This window comes from Otolemur garnettii, unplaced genomic scaffold (genome assembly GCF_000181295.1).
Source record: "Otolemur garnettii isolate 467f Iridium unplaced genomic scaffold, OtoGar3 scaffold00002, whole genome shotgun sequence".
NCBI classification, from domain to species: Eukaryota; Metazoa; Chordata; class Mammalia; order Primates; family Galagidae; genus Otolemur; species Otolemur garnettii.
In genome coordinates, this window is record NW_003852397.1 from 14,551,200 (window position 1) to 14,576,571 (window position 25,372).

Consider the following 25,372-nt stretch of genomic DNA (forward strand, 5'->3'; position numbering starts at 1 on the left):
AGGCAGGAGACTCGCTTGAGCCCAGGAGTTGGAGGTTGCTGTGAGCTGTGATGCCATGGCACTCTACCCAGGGAGACAGCTTGAGGCTCTGTCTCAAAAAAAAAAAAAAAAAAAGAAAGAAATATGTGACCTTTGGTTGTTGGAATCGAAGTCCAGTGGTTTACTAAAGCATCTAATAATCTACATATAGTATCTTATAGAGGACTACCATTACAAATCCACTACCCCACCAGTTATTTGTGAGGAGGAATTCTAATGTAAATTACGTTCTTAAATACTGACAGGGACAGTATTTGGGTCTGGGCTGAGTCTTCTGTATTCAAAATGTTACTTCTTTTCATTCATGTTAAACAGCTACATAAAAGTATTTGGTAATTTCTCAATTACCCATTTCTGTTTGGAGAGAGATACTTGTAATAATCCAAAGAGTATTTAGCCATAGATTTTTTAAAAAACTACTCTATTTTGTTACAAATATTTCTACCCACCAAAATCCCCATAGTTAAGTAAAACCCACTGAAAAGACTTAATCCAGAAAGAAAATCTAACTCTTCTTGTCCCTAACTGCTGTGCTTTCTCACTTCCCAGATGAGGCCCATTTAAAGTGAATGCTGTTGGTCAAATAATCTCATCAGAAACTGGGGAAGAGTCACATATTATCACTTGGAGCTGCCCCCTTTCCTTTTCCTCCCCTGTCTTAAATTTAGAATTCAGAATTCTGTTTTCCTAGTCTTAGTGCTTTTTGTTGAAAAGTGACAAATAATTTAGTGTATCCTGCCAGGTGCAATGGCTCACTCCTGTAATCTCAGCAATGCAGGATTGCTTAAGGCCAGGAGTTTAAGACCAGCCTGTAAACATGCTAAGACCCTGCCTCTAAAAAAAAAAAAATTTAGCCACGTGTAGGGGTGTATGCCTGTAGTCTCACCTACTAGGGAGGCTAAGGCAGAAGAATTTTAAGACTTTGAGGCTGCAGTGAGCTATGATCATACCACTGCATTCCAGTATGAGTGACAGAGCAAGACCCTGTCTTTAAAGACCTAAATAAATAAAAATAATTTAGTGGATCTAAACAAATGGTTAAAGAAAGGCTCAACAATACTGACTTAAAATGCTGTTAACCTGAGTTGTGAGAGTGCATAACCCTGTAAAAGACATGGGTAATAGAATGCCCTGTTCTGTAGGAGGACGCACTGCAGTTACAGACATGGTTCAAATTCCAACTCCTCTGCTTATTAGCCATGTGGGACTGTAGACAGGTTCCCTAACCTTCCTTGTTCACTCTAGTCATCTATAAAATGTGGATAATATTCTACTACCTAAGACTGTTAAGAGAAGTAAAGCATTTAGTACAATCATTGACAAATAGTGCCCTGTTTCGTTAATTAGAACTAAATTTTTATTCTCTTAGTTTCTTGAAATTGTTATATAAGGAATCAGGATTTACTTTAACCCACAAGCCTGAGGAACCCATACTTTACTGATAATTCATGATGCAGCATACAATAAATTTGAACAGACGTACATAGGGATATACTTTTTTATGCTACTTATGAAAACTTATAAATGGCCTTATCTTTGAAACAAACTCTTGAAAATCTTTTCTTTGTGTTTATGGTAAGAACACTCCTCAGCTTTTGGCTGATTGATGTAGAAAAAAGTTATGCAAAAGTTACTTCCTTCTGCTGATTTTTGAGTAGCTTTACCTTGGTTTGCTTATCAGTGTACATTTTGTCAAAAAGAATAGAAGAGGCACATTGTGATTTAGGTCATTTGTTTAGCCCATAGATTTTACAAAATTCCCCATCATCCATAGAAAGAAACTAAAATACAGCTTTGGTATTTTAAACTGCTATAGTATTCTCCTGGTCTGTCATGATTTTGCCCCTCAAAATAGTGAAACAGGGCCTTTCTCCTGAGTAGATCAACGTCTAGGAGGAAGATTTCCAAACATCTGCCTAGCATTGCTGGCTAGAGTTAAAGCTCTCTGCCCAGCGCTTAGCCACCCTAAAAGATCTGAGAGGCCTATAAGTTTCTCTACTAAATTTTCCCAAGCTAAATCCTTTTCAAATTTTATAACCATTTAAAGAATTGTTTCACATTTGCTAACAAATTTGAAAAACATGTCCAGAACCGATTTACTGAAGGTATGGGAAGCAATGTGGGGAAGAGCTCCCGTAGCAGTACTGAATTGTACTTCCCATCTCCACCTTTTAGTACATTGGAATATCTCTGGGTGTCCTGGAAATAACACAGCCACTCTAGGGAGGCAGGGTGGGAGGCGATGCAAAGGATATCTAAGACACAGCACATTCTCCAGAAGAGGCTCTCTGTCCCCACCTAAGGTCCCTCCAAAGAGATGATAAACCCTCTTTAGGGCAGGAACTGAGTCATGAATGAATTTTAAAATAGCTGTGCCAGACATTCGATTATAACGAACAGTATAGGACTCCTGCCCTGGGTAAACCCTGAGTTCTGTGAGTGCATAGCAGGGAAGACTGAAGAGTAGACATATATTTAGATTGTTACAAAGGCATTTAGAGTAGAGCATTTCTGTCAGGTAATATAAGCTCATAAAAAAGGCATCTATTGATTCTACTTTCTGAATTAGAAAGGGCTTCATTGGGAATGATACTTTTGATGTTAGCCTCAAAAGACGAATTTTTGAGGATATGAGGGAAAGACTTTTCCGGTCAAGGGAACAGTATGTTGGAAGCACAGAGCATAAAAGACTAGCACATTTTAAAGAACCCATGTAATTCTATCTAGAACAAGGGTGGAGTTGAAGGAAGTGTGAATGGAGATGTTGGGTGGAAACAAATTAAGAGCCTTATAAATGAAGTTAAAAGAACTGGGATTTTAATCCTTTATAAATGGGAACAATCATCTGAGGTTTTAGAACTAGACAAAGAGACAGGAACAGATCTGTGTTTAAATAGTTAATGCTGGTAGCAGTGCAAATGATTGGCTAAAGTTGGGGAGACCAGTTAGAAAGTCTGAGCAGTATTCTACATAAAAGATGAAGACAGGAATCCAGCCTTCAGAAATAAAAAAAAGTTGAGAATGACTAGTTATAGGAGACAGGGAAGCCCTGGGTGATTGAGGTGTTTAACCTAGATAATCAGATAAGTATTTTATGCTATTTTGTGTTATCTACATGTGGGAGGCATACAATAAATGTAGTCTTCAGTGTTTCCAAACTGAGACGTTGGCTTAAGTGTTCACCTAGGCCCAAGAATGTTCTTTGATGTCCCAGCGGCAGCGGTAAGCTAATTTGCTGGGACTTGACCCAATCATCACCCAGCATGGCTCTCAGGTCAACCTCAGGCATGACTGCCTATGTCCCGGGAATCTGCGGCTCCCGCCATCCTATCAGTCTTTTTATTGTCCTGCCCTTTGTTCATGTTGTCTCTAACTTGCTTGCTTCACCTTCTGTAGTTCTCCAGCTTCAGCTTACAGTAGCTTGGTTCAAAACAAGGTCTTTGACATCTGCCTAAAATGATCTTTTTTTTCATAGAGTTTCTACAATATATGTGCCTTGAATAGCACACTATGTTGTAATCCCTAGAAAAGTGACTATTGAGCAGTCACAACAGAAGATTATTAACATTTTTGGAAAATCTGCTATATAGCTATTTCCACACCATTTTCAGCTTTGTAGTAACTTACAGTTAGAATATCTGTGAGGGCTGTTTGAGTGAGTATGAGCATATAAGCATCTTGAGTCAAAGAAAGAAACTGGTATTATATACATTTGCACACCCAACAGGATGTGTGGGGATAATTTAACATTTACTAATTTGGGTCTGAAAATTAAGAAAAGGTTGCTGGGTGCGGTGGCTCACACCTATAATCCTAGCACTCTGGGAGGCCAAGGCAGGTAGATTGCCTGAACTCAAGAGTTCAAGACCAGCCTGAGCTAGGGCAAGACCCCATGTCTAAAAATAGCTGGGCATTGTGGCAGGCACCTGTAGTCCTAGCTACTTGGGAGGCTGAGGCAAGAGAATCGCTGGAGCCCAAGAGTTAAAGGTTGCTGTGAGTTGTGTGTGACAACACAGCACTCTACCAAGGGTGATAAACTGATACTCTGTCTCCAAAAAAACAACAAGGAAAAAGAAAAGGTTAAAATCCATAAAGACTATCACTTTAATTGTTTATTGTATTTTATAAGAGGTTTTGTAATAAATATTAACACAATTCCTCCTGAACCACCATGCACTGTAGCCAAAATTGTTTTCTAAGAGAAGTGTGGAGATGCTCGGAAGTATCAAGGGTACTTACGTATACTGTGAACAGTCAAGAACCTGTATTTCTAACTATAAATTAGTCTCCATTGAGCAAATGAGCATTTGTCTTCCCAGTATGATTTCCAAGTTTTTGTTGCTACACCCTCAACTGATGGTGCTCAAGGTAACTAAATTCCAGTGTTGGGTGGTACCTGTGGCTCAAGGAGTAGGGCATTGGCCCCATATACCAGAGGTGGCGGGTTCAAACCCAGCCCTGGCCAAAAACTGCAAAAAAAAAAACTCGCAGTGTTGCCTGGTCTTAACTGCCTTTTGTGATTTTCTTCTCTTTTTAAATCCTAGGCTGATGCACCTAACCCAGGACTCATTCCAGATGCAGATGCAGTAGGTGTAACAGTTGTGCTAATTACCTGTACCTATCGAGGTCAAGAATTTATTAGAGTTGGCTATTATGTAAATAATGAATATACTGAAACAGAATTAAGAGAAAACCCACCAGTAAAACCAGACTTTTCTAAGGTAACATTCTTATTCCTTTTTAATTACTTTTATTATATAACTTTTTAGGTGGTTGCTATTGCTCTTTCATAGAACTTTATGAAAATGACTTTGAGACAAAATTAATATGAGGTCCTTATGCCAATTAGTTATGGGCTAATTATTGTTCCATTATTGATGACCCCAAACCCTACCCCCAGGTGAGTCATTAGGAGTTAATGTTAGGCAGACATGTTGAGCTACCTCTTGGATTAGAAAAATGAAAAAGTATCTCTTGTAAGAAACGGCATTATTTATGGCTTTCTGTGTAGCATTTCCTATACATCATAATTCTACTCATCTCCACCTTTAGGACATGCAAATTTAAGTTTATTGTACTGATTATATTCAATAATGTTGTTTTTCTCTATAACTCGTCCCAAAATTGTGGGGAAAAGTTTGTTTTTCATGTGAACACTGTTATCTCAGAACACTTGTGTGGTTAGCTTTATCTGCCATTCTTAGAGGTAAACTAAAGGTCTTAAATATTTCCAATGGTGAAAAACAGCCTAAGTTCTGGATGAGAAGCTGAAATGTATGCTTCACCTTTCTCGTTTTCCACTGGGAACTGCAACAATTTAGTAAAGATGCGAAGTAAATGAAGTTGAACATGACATACTGTCTCTTAGATCATGCAAGGAAAATTATAGAACAAAATAGAATGTTCTCCTTTCTATCCTGGCTATAGGACCATCCATTGATCCAGTTTATTAGTTTCCTACATGTATTGCGTAGCAGAAATGAGAATACTGTTTCTAAGAATGAGCCATCTTTAAAACCATTAATAATGACAGGTTATATTTAAGGAAATTTTTCATTTTCCTTAAAAAGATAACAAGTGAAAGAGGCTTAGTTTGTTAAATGATGCATCTTCTAAAACATTCATCTTCAAAAAGAAGAGATTGTCTCCCCTTTAGAAAACAGAAGTACAGAGAAGGTAGATATCTTACTATTCAACAAAAGGCTAGATAATATCCTCTCAGATTCTCTGTATGTTTCCCTTTGTCTAAGATAATTTCTTTGCCATAGCCCTAGTCCTTATTTATTACTTGTATTTAAGGTACTTTATTTATTTGACTTACACTCTGTATAGGAGCATAGCTCTTTAGGAGTACTAATGTGAACCATTCATTAAGCTCCTATTTGCATATGGTGATCTAACTTTGTGAATGTTTACCGTTTGTATATTTCCTTCTTCTTTTAGCTTCAAAGGAATATTTTGGCATCTAATCCCAGGGTCACAAGATTCCACATTAATTGGGAAGATAACACAGAAAAACTGGAAGATGCAGAGAGCAGTAATCCAAATCTACAGTCACTTCTTTCAACAGATGCATTACCTTCAGCGTCAAAGGGGTGGTCCACATCAGAAAACTCACTAAACGTTATGTTAGAATCCCACATGGACTGCATGTGACCACCTGCCATCCCTTTAGTACAAATTAAGCTATTAAAAACACAGAACTATTACCCTGAAATTCCGTAAGTACAGTCAAGACACAATGTGAAGAATTTGTTTAAAAACATCCTGTAGAAAGTTTATAAAAAAAACCAGTATTTGAACAAATTGTGGAATATAAATACAACTATTTTTAAGTAATTTTTTTCTCTAATGTGTTATTTTATTTGTCCTAAAATTAATCTGATTAAAGCATATATATTATTTTCCTCTCTTTTACATGTAATTAAAGCACTTACAAAGAAAAATATCAATCATTGGATCAGGTTGTCAAAATGCGTTAGCCTCTTGGACAGTAATCTTTGGATCACTATTTTACCAGCCTTTGAAAGAACAAAGTTCACTTCAACTAAAATGTTTCTTCCTGTGAAGACATTTAAGGGGCAAATTTGTATTATTTTTTTTTTTTTTGGCATGTCCTTTAAAAGGGGATCTGAAATTAACTATATTCTACCAAGAACATTAGAATTTGATTTTCCAGGTCACTCTAAAGCCTCTTATGGCTACTATTAGTTTACATAATGTTGGACAACATTGACTTGTTTTCTAAGATAATAACAGATGTGGCTAATTCTTTATAAGGCACCCTGGCTATGTTTTCTGTTGTTGTTGTTTTTATAACAGAGTTTAGTGTATAAGAGCACTTCTTGACTCATACGTTGTTATTACCCAGTGGATTCAAGACCAAACATCTTTTCAAGAGCCAATACAGATTCTCTTAAGTTTAAGAACAGGAGATTATAATGGCTCAGCTTTGTTCATTAGATTTATAAAAACAGCAAATACTATAAACTTTTAGTATCAAATGATCTTTATCATTTGATATTGGCAGTATCTGTATAAACACAGTGGATTTAGAAAGGTATATTTAGCTTTATCATAATAGATAAATTACTATTTTAGAAATGTATATTTTCACATCTGTACTACTACCCATTTTCTCTCACATTTATGAAGAATGACATCAGGCATTATTTATGGTTAACATATTCTAGATAGCTTTTCCATGTAAGTTTTTGAAAAGCAATCTTGGACAGGAATTCATTAACTAGATGGGCTAAAAGGTTCTTTTTGAGAGGTAGGTCCTTCCTTAAAAAGTTTCTTATGCTCCATTAAATTTGGGGTGAATATTTTCACTGTTCTTGCTGCTCAGCAAGACAGCCATATAATGCAGGTTATGCAGTGCCTTCATGTCTAAAATTTTTATACTGTACTTTTTAAAGCTTGTATGTTGAGAAAAGGAAAGGGCATTTGTCTAAATACAGATTCTAAATTGTATATATGTCCTATCATCCTAAAAAAGTAAATTTATGCAGCAAAGTTTTGCCACATGTTAAATTTTGAAATTTAATACACCAGATTAAAATATTGTCCATTAACACAGATTTTAAAAGTAAAATACTTATGTTAAACTATATGAAGAAAATCTCATTTCTGTCTAATTGCAATTAAAAGAAAATGTTAAAATACTAAAATGAAAATAAAAGCATTACTTTCAAACAAAGAGCTCAGTGGTTAATATAACAGAAACAAGATATATGCTTGTTAGAAATAAAACATAATAAGAAAAAACACCAAATAAAGTAATTTACTGCTGAGTTTTTTATTCTAACTATCAATTTATAGTAGTATCAAAAAGTTAGGGTTTTTATATCATTTTGGAAATAGATAATCTTCATAGAAGTTTGGGACTCAAACTATTTCTTGTATCTTACAGAACCATACAGTTTATTAAGATAAATTCCTTAAAAATGAAAGGAAACATTTAGGATTCAGACATTAGGAACTAAGAAACTGTAACATAGATATTTTTTTCCCATTTAGCCTATAGTATCTGTTAAGATCCTAGATCTGAATTATAGCTAAAAGGTATTGAACTGTTTTCCTCCTCTTGATCACAGTAAGTAGCTAAGTTCAGAGAAGAGAAATGAGAATAAATCACTTATGGCACTGAAGAGATAAGTAAAATCGGAGGAAACGGGTACCACTTGAGCTGAGAAAACATTCAGAAGTCTGGGAAGTGTGTGTTCATTTGCTCATTCATAACCTTCTATTAATAAAACCTTAGGTTCCTGTGTGGTCTAAGCAACTGGTTTTAAGATTCAGGGTTTCTAGTTTTCCTAAGACAGTGGCAGCAGTTTTCAAATCTTTTACCATAGTCCAAGGTACAAAAATTATTTAAAAAAATAATCATATGCTGTAACACAACTATGTATTTATATTAAAAACTTATATGAAAATGCACCTTTAGTGCACTTTTTACTATGTGCAGTACTCTGGTATTTTCTTTTTTATTATATTTCATTCTTAACAGTGCTGGTTTTGACCCCCTCAACTTTTATGACTTTCTAATGGATTGCAATATATAGTTTTCTATCATTGTAAAACTTACATTCCCTCTGTCTTTTCTCTGATATTTGGATTATGATCTTGTCATAAAAAAGGAGGGAAAAGTGCTAGTACACTTTTATTCTAACTCACCAATCCAATGAAGCTGTAGCCATACACTTTAAATTGCCCAAATAGTCTGAAATTAGTAATAGTCCACAAGATAGCACAAACTCATCTTTGGACATTCCATATAACTACTTAGCAAACATTCTGCATACTTCCTTGAGAAGATGGGTTTTCAACATTACTTTAGAACACTGAGTCATAAGGATTTTAAAATGCATAGGAAAACATGAATCACTTTCCAATGATTTCCCACGTGTTTAAGACCATTAGTGTAGAATTTTTTGTTATATGATAAATTTTAAAGTATAAGCTTCTCATAAGAAATTTAAGAACAGGTCAATGGAACATAGGCCATAGGCTCCTTTAACAAGTAGTAAATAACACTTGTGTGAAACCAAGGGCTTATTTTTAGAAGAGGAGAAATACTGCCCCGAATCAAAATTATAAAGGTGTAAGATGGCATCAAAAAAAAAAAATTTTTTTTTTTTTTTAAGAGACTGAGTCTCACTTTGTTGCCCTCCGTAGAGTGCAGTGGTGGCATCACAGCTCACAGCAACCTCCAACTCCTGAGCTTAGGTGATTCTCTTGCCTCAGCCTCCAGAGTAGCTGGGACTACAGGTGCCAGCCATAATGCCCAGCTATTTTTTTTTGTTGCAGTTTGGCTGGGGCCGGGTTGGAACCTGCCACCCTTAGTATATGGGGCCAGCACCCCACATACTGAGCCACAGGCGCTGCCCAGCATCAAATTTTTTTTTAAATAATTTTTGCCTAATTTCCCTAGATCCTTTATTTATTTTATAATCAAATCTTGACATTCTACCTGCCAAGGTTTTTAAATGTACTTGCAAAAGAATCATTACAATGTTATGAATGAAGCTTCATATTGCAGCGATGAAAGTATACTTTCTTAATTCTAATAGACAAACTTTCTACCTAAGACACGATAGTAGAAACTGCTGTGCCTATCAGATCTGAGAATGAACATGCCTTAAGCTCTGCGCATTCTATCTACTTTTGTAAATTTATCCGTATTTAGTTTAACATTCTGTTTGCTGTGTCTTCATTAAATGGCAGATGATGTGTACCTACTCCTGCAAAAATACTATGTTGGGAACCCCTAGAATGAGAAAATCAAATGGAATAATTGAAAACTAAGATGCAAAGATAAGGCAGAATTTTTAAAATGTTTTCTTAGAGCTACAAAAGTAATGTTACATATTTCCTTCAGTTTTTGGCTCAAAAGTCAACTTGAACTTCACTCTATTATAGGTAGTTTTTCATCAGAAAAAACATTGTGTTAGCTTTTGTAGCAATATTAAATTACTTGAAATTGTAATGTAAAAATACCTGCACTCGTAGATCCAATTCCTGTGGTCAGCACAGATCTTGGCGTGATCTTTGCTGCATATTTGAGAAATTGAGATTTCCCTGTGCCAGGATCCCCAACCAATAAAAGATGAGATTCACCTACAAAAAAAGTAAATATGTAAAGTTTTAAATTTCTATAAGAGGTCTTATAAGTAAGTATAATTAAAGAAAATGGTCCACTTGGGGAATGCCAACACAATTTATTTTATATAGTATTTCTACTGTTACTTTTACATAAGGTCATTCAAGGAAGAATTTAACTACAAAATCCTCATAAAAGTTAACTGTCATAAATGTAACAGTCTTTAAGTGAATACTGAATGTGACATTTAAAATCTAAAGTCTATTATGTGTTGTTTTCAGACATGTAGGCCTGTAACATTTAAACATTTTTTGGCTTTTAAAGTTTCTGGTTTTATTTAATCTATTTTAAAATATCAAACTTCTGTGTTTAAATCTTTCCATACAAGTCATATGTCATACAATTATTGTATTCTATTTTTATGTAAGTACTTCTGTTGGGGACTTTGTAAGTGCTTTATAAATCAAATCACTTATGATTCCAATAGTTAAAATGAAAACTTTTTCATTTTGTGAAAATTTTACTTAGTGAAATATCTATCTTAAAATAATTAAGTAGTTTTATTTTTCAAATGTGACGTGAGCATATGCATAGCCTATAGTATGTATCATCTCAATGACCATTTTCTTCAGTAAAATTCAAATGTTTTCAAAATATGTTGATAGGAATGAATTAAGCTATTTAATTAATAGCTCAATATTTAGCAGAGAGCCTTACAAATAGTAGCTGATCAAAACTTAACACATAAGCTTAATACTATTCTATACCCTACAATGTGCTTTTAAAGTCCCTAAAGTCCTTTTGATCTTTTGGGTTAAAAAGATTAAAAAAGCTTTAGGACAGACTCTGGTCAGGTAATTGTGTTATGAGCAAAAGAGCTTTTTGCCATCTGGACATATCTGTACACTTAAGAGTAATCTTCGCTTGAATGTGTTACCCACAGCAGCACCTCCCAGCAACTGGAACACTGGTACTCAACCAGCAGCCAAAAGGGAAACAGCAGGCAGATGCCTAAGAGTGAAATGTCTGAGAGAAACACTGACAAGTCACAGACGGAAAGACTCTGACTTGGGGATATTCAAATGCACTTTTCTAATCTTTTCCTCTTGAAGCAATTGGGGATCTAATGAAAAACATAATATCTCAGTAACAGAAACATAAAGATGTTATTTTGTGGCCGAGTGAGCACTCTGGGAGGCCAAGGCAGATGGATTGCTTGAACTCAAGAGTTTGAGATCAGCCTGAGCAAGAGGGAGACCCCATCTCTACTAAAAAATAGAAAAACCAGCCAGATGTGATAGCAGGAACCTATAGTCCCAGCTACTCTGAAGGCTGAGGCAAGATGATCACTTGAGCCCAAGAGTTTGAGCTTGCTGTGAGCTATGACACCATAGCACTTAACCCCAAAGCAACTGAGTGAAACTCTATCTCAAAAAAAAAGAAAAATTTTATTTTGTGGCTTCTTTACAGGCTACAGCAAAAGCATACATGAGTTAAAAAACATGGTATCTTTTAGCTTTTCTGAAATTCTGTAAAGTAGCTGCTCATATGTAGATGCTGGACTAAGTATAAGATAATATGAATAACTGTCAGTTTTAAAAGATTACATTTAAAAGATAAAGCTCAGGCTCAATGCCTGTAGCTCAGTGGTTACAGTGCTGGCCACATAAACAAGGACTGGTAGGTTTGAACTCAGCCTGGACCTGCTTAACAACAGTGACAACTGCAACAAAAAATAGCAGGGCGTTGTGGTGGGCACCTGTAGTCCCAGCTACTTGGGAGGCTGAGGCTAGAGAATCGCTTAAGCCCAAGAGTTAGAAGTTGCTGTGAGCTGTGAGGTCATGGCACGCTACCGAGGGCGACATAATGAGACTGTCTCAAAAAAAAAACAAAAACAAATAAAAGATAAAGCTCAACAGTGGTTTTTATTCAGGAAAGAAAAAGTCTCGCTTCTTTCCCTGTGTTACTGTTCCTCAAAATTTTTAAATGGGTACTAACCTCTGACCCGTGTTCCTGTGGCATCAGTCCTTTGAATCCCACCAGCCAGCACCATGGCCACAGCAAGCTTCACTAGATACATCCCAAATATTTGAGGACACAAGCTGGCCAATATTTCATTCCTTCCTAGGAAAGGCAAAAAGATCAGAAGTCACCAATAATTTTCAAGAAACCCTAAATGCAATTTCCCTTCCCACTCTTGACTATCCTATAAACGTACTCCTGCTGTTTAAAATTATCAGAAGGCAGATTCCAAATGACTAAATGGAGTAAATAACTTTTTGCCTCTAAAAAGTCCTTTTCTTAATGCTGTGTGATAGAAAGTCTGCATTTTATTCCAGGGTGCTACTTAACTTTCTATAAATGTATCATACTTTAGAAGAGATACCGCAAAGGAACTCTTTTCTCCCTCGTCTATTATCAGGCCAACATGTCTTCCCTTAATTCCAGTTGTACTTTCTATGTGGTAATTTTATTCACCAGTAAAATTATTCCTGGGCCTAAATAAAAGGAAGGTGTTCAATCTCAGAAACAAGGGAGTCAGATCATAGGAGCCAAAAATCTTTAAATACAGAGGTAGTGGAACCTCATAGAGCTTTTCCCAAAGTGTAAGACAAGGAAAAGAGGTAAAATCAATCCATCTTGCAAGTCAGTTTGGCATTTGCTCCAAGAAGTTTGGTAAAATTATTTCATATGGAATAGTTACAGGATATCAGGGTTTTAAGATCATTGCAAAGTCCAATCCTAGGGGTGTAAGCTAGAGGTCTTTAATTCTTCTGCTCATGTTTTCTGTTTTCAGAAATATCAAAGCACTAAGTGAAAATCTGCGTATCTCATCCACGCATAAAGTAAGTATTTGATTCAGTCACTGGCCTAATGAATGTACAAAATTCTAACAGGCCATTCCTGAACATTTCTATAATTTATGGCCCTATACACAAAGGCTACTTTTTGTAAGGAATCAAAATTGACTCAGTGGCAACTAAGCTATGGTGACGTGACCTGAGATGGCAGAAATGGATGAAAGTCTTTTAGTAAAAAATGAACCAGAAAGAAGATTCAGTAAATCCAGGAAGTTCATTAATTGCCAGAAGGAATCTCTCCCTTTCCTGAGGTATAAAGTCCACAGAAAAAAGGTGAGGCGTCTGAGTAGATAAAAAGACCTCATAGCAGTTAGGTAAATTATGACCAGAATCTAGAAATTACACAGATAAGAAAAAAAAAACAACAGCCACAACAAGAAGGCTAAACAGTAAAGAAAACGAGCAGGGAATCACTTTGGCCAAAACTGTTAAAACAGCCAGGTTTGCTACGTAAAAGAGGATCCAGTGACTAATGAGAAGAGCATCCCAGTGGTAAACAGTAACTAATGTGGCTGTGGGGTCACGTCTAGATTCAAACCCCAGTACTATTATTTACTAGCTGTCTGACCTTGGACAGTTTCTTAAGCTCTCTGCTTCTATTTCCTCACCTATAAAATGGAGATAATATCAACCTAAAATTGTTGAAGATCAAAGGAATTAGTGTATTAGCACAAAGAAACAAAGAGTAGCTGGCACTAGTGGGAACTATTTTACTGTTATCTCTTTTATTACCTGTATTAATAATACAGGTACTGTACTTACTTCTGATCTCAAGATTTCACAAAATCTAAGTTAACACAAAAGAAACTATGAAAGGAGGACTGGGATACCAGAGGAAACAAAAGAGAAAGGCCATTGTCCAAAACTTTTTGTCTCAGCTGAAAAACCTGATTCCTTGGATCAGGGCAGTAGAAGCTCCCATGGCTGTATTGTAGAAGAGAATGCATCAGAGTCTGTATTAACTCCGTCTCTACCTCCCTCCCAGATTTCTGATTCTAGACGCTGTCAATAATGTGGCAACTGCCTACTTATCACCCCTTATAGCACAGCCCTCAGTTATGCCAATGAAGTGAAACTCAGATCTAAGATAACTGAGTCACCCTACGGTGGATTCAGATGGCACAGCAGACTCCAACCCACACGTTTGGATTTCTATCTAGCATCTAAGCACCAGGATCAGAATAAAGTCTCTAGACTCATCTAGTAAATACCCACAGATCAAAGTCTTCATGAAGCAGGTCAACCTCCAAGAGCAGAGGAAGCAATCTCCAGGTTAGACCGGCAGAATGAAGACACCCTGTTGGATACAGCTTCCCACCTTCCCCTCCTTCCTGCCAACACACATGAAATGGAGAAACAGTACACTGGTGCTGGTCAACAGGAAACCCAGAGGGGAAAGGCCATTCATACCAAAAAGAAAAATGTTGCCTCATTTTCTCGCTATCTTCCTACTTAGATTTCTCACAACGTTGTTATATTTACTTCTTTCTTTTATCCAATAAATGAGTCATACAACTGTCTAACAGACAAAAGAGACTCTAATCTCCAGCACAAGCAGTGATGCTCTGGCTAGAGCACTGGGTGGTGGCCTTCCTTCACTGTGGAGTTGAGGTGGGCACTGGAACCAATACAGAGAAACAACGGAAGGAAGAGTTAACAGATTTTTTTTTTTTTTTTGAGACAGAGCCTCAAGCTGTCCCCCTGGGTAGAGTGCTGTGGCATTATAGCTCACAGCAACCTCCAACTCCTGGGCTCAAGCGAGTCTCCTGCCTCTGCCTCCCAAGTAGCTGGGACCACAGGCACCCGCCACAACGCCCGGCCATTTTTTGGTTGCAGCTGTCATTGTTTGGCGGGTCCGGGCTGGGGATTCGAACCCGCCACCTTAGGTGTACGTGGCTGGCGCCTTAGCTGGTTGAGCTATAGGCGCCGAGCCGAGTTAACAGATTTTTATATAAGGACCTAAGAAGTCATTTCCAGTCCAAGAACTGATTTAAAAATATATGATTCTTAAAGTTCTTGCTTAATAAAGCCATAAAGTAGGGAACTTTTCCTTCTTTCTATACATAGATCAAATAAAACTTGAGGATCAACTACATATGTGCTATACACATAAACAAAAAAACTCCACAAAATATAAGCCAACTGCCCATAGTTAGGCAAATGGAAGTCTTGAAATGATATCTGTTTAGTATGTGATTTAAGAATAAAGTACTCAATATATATGAGATTTGAGGTAAAGTTTGTTAGAAATAGTCTATTAGTGGCTTCAGTTTATTCTTCTAAGAAGATGCCTCCAAGGAAAAATGAAAACCAACCTTTAAAGACTTAATTGGTCTTTTATACACTTGGAACTTTTTAATAAAAAACACACTACAACCCCAAAGCCTGTGATGTTTTATTCCATGTATTAATAATTACACTAAGGTGTCACAGTCTAAATTTTTCCTATGGTGACAAAGCTTACTCTTTTTGTAGTCTATCCTTCATCATCTTTTTCGTATTTTAAAATCTTCAGCCAAAATGGGATTATTTAAAATAAATCAGAAGAGAAATAACAATTCTATTATCATAAAAATTGTATATTTAAATACAACTTTAATATTTGTAATAGGGTAAGTTTTTTCTTTTTAAAGAACTGTATTTTTAATTGATAAAGAAGGTAAGGAACCCATGGGCAGCGCCTGTGGCTCAAAAGAGTAGGGCGCCAGCCCTATATACCGGAGGTGGTGGATTCAAACCCGGCCCCGGCCAAAAACTGCAAAAAGAAAAAAAAGAAGATAAGGAACTCAAAACTATTTTCATAGTATATGAACTGTTTAAAATAACAGAATGGAAAAAAAACTCCAGGAATCTCTCTAAAGAGATTTCTAAATAGAAAAGACAATGCCGTAACTGTCTCCAGAGGGAGACTACAACTAGAGGCGCTGACTGAGGCTACCCCGGGAACTCAGCTGTTGAGTTATGCAGCTTGTAAGGCTATCCCCAAAGCACAGACATCGTATTTAACTACTAAATGTTAACACCATTAATAATTATCAGCTTTATGCCCTAATCACAAACCTGCAAAGGGATCACTCTTATAGCACTCCCAAAAATCTTCAAATTCCTTTCGGACCTCCTCATCCATGGTGATCCCTGAGGACTGCTCATTATTTACTTGGACGTAATTGGCTTTCAAGACTATCTCCACTTCACAGCGTACATCTTGCTGAAAGGGCTTCCACCGTTGCATTACAACCCCGTAAATAGTGAGGTCATCACCTAGGAAAAAGCACCAAGTGAGTCCAGCAGTAGCATCCTACATGCAGGGAACCATGCTTGGTTCTCCATGCTCATCCAGAAAATAATCTGGATGCAGAATAACACCCCAGATTCCCAATTTTGTTTTTCTCCACAAACACTTGTGTCTGCACAGTGAAAAGTTAAAGTCAGCAATTTTATTTTCATAATTTACTACATGATAATGATACCAAATTATTATCCTTCACTGGGAAAATAGTTTACTGGATCATTTATTCATGACAGTTGCACTGTGTGAAATGTTCATCCTCTCAGAGTCTCTAACCATTTAATTCTCATTTAAGGAAGAGAGATGGGAATTGCAGCTAGAAGATTAAACTATCATCAATTTGGACTCAGCAAAGGAGACGGCCTTGTGATGACTGGCACATAGTTTTAGTTTCCTACCTGTTCATTTTTTATTTAACCACATTTGTTAACATTTTGATCACTGCCCTCTTTTTTCTTTTTCTAATGATACCAAAGAAACAACAAACTGAGAAATTAGTGAAGACTAACTCTATGCAAAGCTCCTTCCCATAAACTATGAAGGCACTAGATACAACCCTGCTTGTTCCTTTGTGGTGGTTCCTTCCTACTGGAGGAAACTTTCTCATTCCTGGTAGGCAGAATGCTAAACTTTTATAGATTTTCCTACGAGGCCCTGGTAGGTCACAGGCACATCTGCCAAACACTGCCATCTGTGCTTATTATTCCACACGATACAATGCACCAGTTAACAAGTGTATATGAATGTTTGGCACTCAATATTTTGATAATAGAGGAAAGGGATCCAAAAACAAAAATGAAAAATAAAATTATAACCCTAGTCTCTCAAAATTTCAATCTTGTGGAACACAGGATCTTGGACATACCCCAAACCCGATCCTGGTATTTACATTCTGCATAACAAACAATGTCTCAAAATTAAGGGGCAAGTCTTCATTTCCAAGCCTTTATGCCAAATATATATTATTTGTTGATGAAAAATGCCTTTCACTCTTTACATTTCAATGTGTAATATGTAATCTACAGAGCTTTTGATTTCCTGAAGAAAGTATTCTGTAAATGCAGAATGCATGGAACTGGTGATGCCAATTCACAGGACAGGCACGTTTCCAGTTAAAGGCAACCTTACACTGAATGGTAACATTAAATCAGGGCTTTAATCAGATCTTTCAGATCTTTCCTAGGCCACTCCTTGGATGATTTTTCAAACCCTAGAAGGGATAATGATCATTCACTACATCATGTGCCCCCAAACTTGTAGATAACAACAATTAGGGCAAATTCACATGAACATGTGGAACAGTCCTCTATCAGGACCATGTTAGGTCGTTTCTGTACTAGTTAAATGAGGAACTTAACTTTAGATGTATCACCCAGAAGTAACAATCTAATGTCAATACACAGTGATTACACAGGAAATACAGAGTGCTGAAGTGTGGCTAAGAGGACTGACTCTCATCAGATTTGAGTGTAAATCCAGATTCAAAGCTCATTGGCTATGTGACCTTGGGAAAATTACCTAACTTTCCTGAATCTGTTTCCTGACATACAAAATGAGAATAATTATATCTAGATCATAGTACAATATGATCATATTACAACAGACATAAGGGTTTTTAAAGATATTAGTTGGTCTACAAATGTAAAGTAGGTTTAGTATAATAATATTTATTGAGCACTTACTAGAACATAGAACTAGAACATAGTAAGTGCTCAATAAATATTAGTTATTATACTAAACCTACTTTACATTTGTAGACAACTAATATCTTTAAAAATCCTTCAATGTATTCATGTTTTCATTTACTTGAATATTTACTGAATGGCAGATTCATATAATGATCAGAACTGTGAGGAACTATACACATATGACAGTCCAAGGCAATAGATATTCACTTTAAACTTTTGTATTTCCCAACAGCAAATATGTATATTATAAACAATGTTATTTTCCAGGACCTGAAATTCCCACTTTTACACAATCCAACCCTGCTGTGTCCCTGTATCTTCTGCAGCACATTCACTACTATCGCCTCCTCAGTCAGACCCTGCTCTCATTTCCTGCTGCACTGACATAGACCAGCATAAAGCCCTAACTTTACCACCCTGCACATACTGAACTGGGGTTCCTAACTAGAATGCAAGTTCCTAAAGGGCAAGGGCTATACTATTTATCTCTTGTTTCCTACAGAAGTTTGTAGCTAAGGATAAAGGAAAACACAGCTGTTCCCAGACTGCTTTCATCCATCCTTCATTTGAAAGAAATATATCCAACATCAAATGATATCAAATATCATTTGAAAGAAAAATAACTTCAGACTTATTTTTTGTACAGAATGAATTCAGTTTAGATGAACAGTACAAACATCTTATTCTCTATCAAAGGATATTTTCATGTTCATTCTTTGCTCATATAAGACTGCTTTACTGACGGAGATATTTAAGATTTACATTAAAATCTAGAGTCCTACATGAACAAGGTGTTTTGAAGTATCTTTGTGTCATTTAGCAGACAACCCATAATCAAACCTATTATCTCCTTCATGTACTATTTAGACAACTATATGAAAAAAAAAGGAGGTCAGATGCAACCTCCAAGAGGGCCCTCCCAGAACTGGAACATGCTGGCACATTGCTCTCTGACTTCCAGCCTCCAAAAGTGAAAAATAAATGTTTGTGTTTAAGGCATCTAGTCTATAGTAATTTGTTATATTCTGTAGCCCCAAATGACTAAGACATTACTCTTCCACAAATGCTCTTAAGTTCAAATTCTTCCCAGTCTCCTCAATGAGGAGAAGAAGAGCGAGTGAGATGAATTGAGAGTTTAGGACTAATCTAGTGGACTCAAAGACCAAAGCATATAACTCAGAACAACAGAGCCAGATTTCTGGAGCTCTCAGATTTCCATAACATCTCTGAGGCTCAGAAAGTTTTTAATTTGCCTGGAACAATGCAGAGCATCCATATCAACTCCCATCATAAGGCCTAAATCCCTAAAGAGGAGCTGTATATCCTCTGCTTGACTGCCTACAAAAAAAGAACCCATCATCATCCAAGGTCCATGATGGACACCTGATTAATGAGTCAAAATCTACCTCTCTATACCTTCTCGCACTAAAATCCAATAGTAATTCTGTATTAGAATTCCATTTCTATGTGACAATCGTTGAATCATTGAGGGTTGGCTGTCATGTCCTTCCTGAGGCTTCTCCATGCTAAACACCCACAATTCTTCATTGAGCATGCTTCCCAGTTCCCTCCCAATTCAAGTGATTGGCTATCAGAAACACTGAGGACCCTCCGAGGACAGCAGACCAAAATCACTGTGACTCTTCTCCTTGAGTCAACAGCACAGAGCAGAGAATAATGACCACTTCCTTTCTCCGAGGCACCAGTAAGACATGTAGTGGCATTTGAAAGTGGCACATCCTCTGATTCATTTTTTACACCTGTCTATTAAATTCCCCCAATTTTTTAAGTTGCTATGATTGCACTATGGTGCACTGAAGAGATCCTGGATTAGAATCATGTTCCAGTTCTGTTACTCAACTCTCTAAGTGACTGTGGGCAAGTCAGGTTCTTCATCTACAAAACAAGCAGCTGGACCAGCTATTTGTGGCATAGCTCCAGCCAAGCTCTCTTTCCTGCTATCACCTCCCATCTCTACTCCACTCTATTTTCAAAGTGAGCAATTAAGCCTACATACTTCTTGCCAGTGATCTTGGGAAAGTAAAAAATGGCTTTTCCTAATTAATACTTTAGGACCTCACACTCATTCTTACCAGATTTGCAACTGTCCACTAAGTCATCTTCCAGGACAACCTTCATAGATCGTGGAATACTTCCAACAGACAGCCTTTGAACCTAGCATGGAAAGAAAACAGATTCTGAGTATGCTTATACATATACTAAGCATTGGAGGCCTAGCAGTACTTGAGGTTATTATTTCTACTTCTGTGTATTATCATACAATTTAGTTATGATGGGGATTTACAGATTTTCTTGAAAACTGTGCCTACTGTATTAGAATTTACTAAAACTAAACTAAAAGCAGCAACATGGAAAATACATACTACCAAATATAATTTACCCTGTAGATGGTCAAAGTAAGCATACACTCCAACTACTAAACATAATAACAAAGTTAACTTACCTAGAAAAAATAGGTTTCTTTCCTGATCTCTAACCAAAAGACCTGAGACAAATCCCCAGTCCCTATGATTATTCCTTAGTAACAAAAGCCTGGTCTTATTCTATGTGGACAAGTGCCTAATAAAAAGACTGTATCTCCTGGCTCCTTTGAATGTAGGTGTGTTTACATGATTAAGTTATGGCCAAATGAGATATAAGGAAACATGTTGTAGACTTCCAGGGAGACTGCTTACGTGGTGACCTGGTTAGGTGGTGAGTACTTTTAACCATCACTCCTTTTTTTCTGTCCCCTAGCTATAGCACAAATTGGTGAAATTGTAGCCACCATCCCAGACCACAGACAACCTTAAGAAGAGAAACCATTAAGAATGGTGGAATAGAAAGATAGGAAGACTCTGAATCCTTGAAACTGAACTAGCCTGGGACTGCCTGCCTCCTACTTAAGACAAGAGGAAAAAAAAAACTTTTCTGTTTAAGCTGCAAGCAAATGAAAACCAGGCTCACTCTTACTTGTTATGTAAACCTCATTTGGCACAGCAAAGAAAATTGAGTCAAAACCCCAAATCCTGTTCCCGCCAATGTTTAACAACCATTTAAACATTAATTAATTTCCTACCCCTTAGTTAAGAACATTAACTCCTATTTCTCAGTTAAGAACAACTAGGTTGAACTTCTTAAATATTCATTTAATTTAAACATAATTGTTAAGTAATTATACAACTCTCTTGTCAATGCTCTATCTAAAACGATGACTGGTTTGTGGTTTCTGAAGACTACATTTGGACATACGTGGAATAGTTGCAAGCTTGATCTTTTACAAAGTAATGACACAAGTCTGCTTGTATCCATTTCAAGTTTCCTAATCCTAGCAATCTGCCGACAGCTGAAAAAAATACTTTTTTAAATTTGTTATTTTCATTTATGTGATCATATACCTGTTCTTGAATTTTAATTTCCTGGTAATCTCTACACCTGGTTGGAGATGAAGACAAGCTTGAGAGGCAGGTGAATTTAGAGGAATCACAGCTCTCCAGGCTGGGGCATGAGGATGGTCGGCAGAAGGTGTAATACTGCTCAAAGTCAGCCTTGACCACAAATATGTGCTTGCATTTGTTGCACATGTAATCCCGCTCAAACTCCAAGACCTTCACCAGACTTGTGCGAATCACTGTCCCAGTGACAGATAAAAAGTGTCCCACATCCTTGGTTTTAGGTATGTGCTCCCTCACCAGCTCAGGACAGACAGGCAAACCTGATGGAGAAATAAACAAACAAAAATAGCATCAAATAATACCTTGGGATTTGCCACTATAAAATATATTCTTCTCATATTTGCTGAGAGAGAAATTATAATCTCAGAGAAAAAAATCTTTTGTGTTTTACTTAAGGAAAAAATCAGATTAACTCAAATAAATAGAAAATAATTACTTCAAACAACAATTACCAATAATTGTTTTTGTGTTTTTTTCTTTGAGACAGAGTCTTACTCTGACACCCTGAGTAGAGTGCCATGACATCATCATAGCTCACAACAACCTCAAACTCTTAGGCTCAAGTGATCCTCCTGCCTCAGCCTCCTGAGTAGCTGGGACTACAGGTGCCCACCATGACACCCAGCTAGTTTTCCTATTTTTACTTGAGAGACACCCAGCTAGTTTTCCTATTTTTACTTGAGAGGTCTCCCTCTTGCTCAGGCTGGTCTCAAACTCATGAGCTCAAGGGATCCATCCACCTCGGCCTCCCAGAGTGCTAAGATTACAGGTGTGAGCGACCATGCCCAGCCCCAATGGCTTCTTTATAAAAGCACATAGCTAGAAACTGTAATAACCAGGATTTTAAAAAGAACTGATTCTCACAAGAGGACTATGTCAGTAGTATTTGAATACTGTATGTAATTGTAACCACATTTAACAATGAATATATGGCTGCCTGCCACACATAAAATCAATTGATGACTCTTTGAGTAAACTGTAAAGCAAATTGATGAAGAAATGGTAGTACGACATCTAAAGAGTCCCATGGTGCTGAAAATTTATTGCTTTTTTAGTAATTAGATTCAGTATTTATTAACACATAAATCTTACTGTTTTTAAGAATTGACTTACCTAAAGGTTTACCCATAGCATCATTTTATCCTTTGGAAACCTCATGTTTTTCAATGTTAATTAAAAAAGACAATAGAAAAGATACAAAACACTAAAGAAAATCCTTATGCAAAATGGCCTCTTTCTCACCTTTGGCTACAATGCACCACTAGAGTTCAATGATGCTGGCTGTGATGGTCAAAGGCAATCTCCTAACAGATTTATCAGGATAGCATATTCTGTGCTGCTTAATGTCACATGGCCCAATGTCTTATCCTCAGAACTTAGTAGCTCAAAAACCAGATAAGAATGCATATTGAAGGCCCATCTACCAGATTTTCCAGCTCATGAGAAATAACCATAATAGGTATGATTATACCTTAAGTTCATGATGGTTAAGTTTTTCCCTGCTGCAATGTCTACTCTGAAAGCCTAATAATAACAATAACGATAATCAGGAGGCAGTTTAGGAACCACGGGGGGGGGGGGGGGGCAAACTAATTAGAGTAACTGAAATGGTTAAGTGCCAGGCTACTTTAACCTGGTGTTATAGGCTACAAGTTTGCAGAAAGACCTGAATTTTCTCTGCTGGCTGGCACTCTTTCTCCCTACTGTACAGACAAACAAGATGGGCATAGCTAACATCTCTATGACTCCTTTTTCTATGCTTTCAAGGCCAACTTGTCCATATTTTAATGAAAATATTTTTTATTTATACTAATTCAGATTGTACCCCATTTTGCCACGAAGGGAGTCATAATTTTGGTTCATGTCTTAGAACGCTAAGAAACAAAAGGGAACAAAGACGAAATTTCTCTTGCTTACCTGGCCTTAAGTAGAATGTATATTATGGCAACATATTTGAATACTGCTTATAGAGTCTTGATTACCTTTCTTTTGCTTCTAAAGTGAGTATTTTTTTAAAAATTACAATATTCACATACCATAAAATTACCCTATAAAGTATTTGGTAATCAGTATATTCACAATATTGTACAAGCATCACTGCTATCTAATTCCAGAACATTTTCATGTTCAGAATCTCTCTATCCAGGAACAGTCACTCTCCATTTCTCCCTACCCTTAGCTGCTGGCGATCACTAATCTACTTAGGTCTTCAATAATTTACCTATTTAGGACATTTCATATATAGATGCTCCTTGACACTCTCTATCACCTCTGCCACAAATGGCCTCAATCCTCAGTCCAGAAAAAAATGCTGTAATTTTTCTGCACACATGCTACGGCTTCTCACCTCTGTACCTCTACATATACACTTACTTTGTCCGGAAAACTTCACTCTTTACTCAGCCATAAAGACTGTACTCAAGTTTTCTCTTCTATAAGAAAATTCCCCTCAGTCCAGGCTAGCACATTCACGTATGCATACGTGATATGGCTAAGCAAAATGGTCAAACAAATGCACAATGACGTGAATGACACCTTTTATGTCTGCAGGAATCTTCCACCCAGGAATAGGAAAACGGAATTCCTTGGTTCCAAGGACACCTTTGTCTTGCAAATTATGATCAGGCCTATACATCCTGGGTCATGACATGTCTACACAAAACTGGTTTTATTTCAAGTAGCACAGGAGATGTTCTGGAGGGATACTGTACACTTGGGCAGGGCAAGTTGGAAGTGGGGGGAGGCAGGGCTCCACTCTAAGGGTCCCTCTCATGCTCACGAGCCCACTCTGGGTACCCCCTGAAGTGCAGCCAGCATCAGTGGTTCCCCATGGGTCTCCTCTAGCAAGGGTCCTGTATCTAATCCAATTATAATACCTCTAAGGAACTGTGTAAACAGTTACAATCAATTTTCCTAAGAAAAACAGCCTTTAATTGTCATCTATACTTTTACAATACAGAACAATACATCATTCTTAATGTTCTTAAAAGTCAAAAACTAAAGAGCAGTTTACATCTTACTAAATCATATAAATCATACCTCTCAGGATAATTATTTTTTTAGAATTAAAAAAACTAATCTTAACATGACAGATTAAGTGGTTTATCTTGTGTAGTAAACCAAATACATTATTGTAAGAAAAGGGCAACAGAAGTGAGCACATTTCTGGATCTTCAGATTATTTCCTTTCATTTCATATCACTGTGATTTTAAAATAAATTTATAATATAAAGACAAAGGCAACATAATTTTAAGGAAAACTGATCATATACAATAAAAATCTTAGTACTAAAAAAAGGCTGAGATAGTGTTTTGATAGAAAGATGAATTGTTTTTGCCAGGTATGGTGGCTCATGCCTGTAATCCGAGCACTTTGGGAGGCCAAGGCAGGTGGATTGCTTGAGCTCAGTTCTAGACCAACATGAGCAAGATCAAGATGCATCCTTACTAAAAATAGAAAAACTAGCCAGTGTTATGGTGGGTGCCTGTAGTCCCAAGATGCATCCTTACTAAAAATAGAAAAACTAGCCAGTGTTATGGTGGGTGCCTGTAGTCCCAGCTGCTCGGGAAGCTGAGGCAAAAGGATCACTTAAACCCAAGAATTTGAGGTTGCTGTGAGCTATGACGCCACAGCACTCTATCCAGGGTGACAGAGTAAGACTATGTCTCAAAAAAGAAGGCAGGCAGGCAGGCCAATTTTTTTTTAAATGAATTAATACATTTTAGATTGAGAGAAAGATTAACTTAATCTTTCTTACTATCTATCAGTATATTGTTATTTATTCTTCAACTCTTCCAGTGAAACACAAGGAATAAATCAGGCACTAAACCACCCTTAGTGCTGAACATAAAAACTTTCATTATTCTCTGATCCATTAATTGATGACAAAGAAGAAATTTTTGAGATAGAGATATGCCTGCATCAATTACCTCAG

At 36.9% G+C, this 25,372-nt stretch overlaps 2 protein-coding genes across 2 annotated transcripts in view; one reads left to right on the forward strand and one right to left on the reverse strand.

The window, feature by feature from the left end:
* ASF1A (anti-silencing function 1A histone chaperone) overlaps positions 1 to 7,734 on the forward strand; it is a 15,301-nt gene extending 7,567 nt beyond the window's left edge. The window contains exons 3-4 of the mRNA XM_003781630.3: positions 4,584 to 4,760; positions 5,983 to 7,734. Of these exons, the coding sequence (XP_003781678.1) occupies positions 4,584 to 4,760; positions 5,983 to 6,195 (390 nt within the window). The 3' untranslated portion in view covers positions 6,196 to 7,734. The remainder of the gene's footprint in view (positions 1 to 4,583; positions 4,761 to 5,982) is intronic.
* Positions 1 to 25,372, reverse strand: part of MCM9 (minichromosome maintenance 9 homologous recombination repair factor) — a 99,180-nt gene that overhangs the window by 67,461 nt on the left and 6,347 nt on the right. The window contains exons 3-7 of the mRNA XM_003781629.3: positions 21,381 to 21,697; positions 20,076 to 20,157; positions 16,066 to 16,266; positions 12,143 to 12,268; positions 10,042 to 10,161 (exon numbers count right to left, since the gene is read on the reverse strand). Coding sequence (XP_003781677.1) covers positions 10,042 to 10,161; positions 12,143 to 12,268; positions 16,066 to 16,266; positions 20,076 to 20,157; positions 21,381 to 21,697 — 846 coding nt within the window. The remainder of the gene's footprint in view (positions 1 to 10,041; positions 10,162 to 12,142; positions 12,269 to 16,065; positions 16,267 to 20,075; positions 20,158 to 21,380; positions 21,698 to 25,372) is intronic.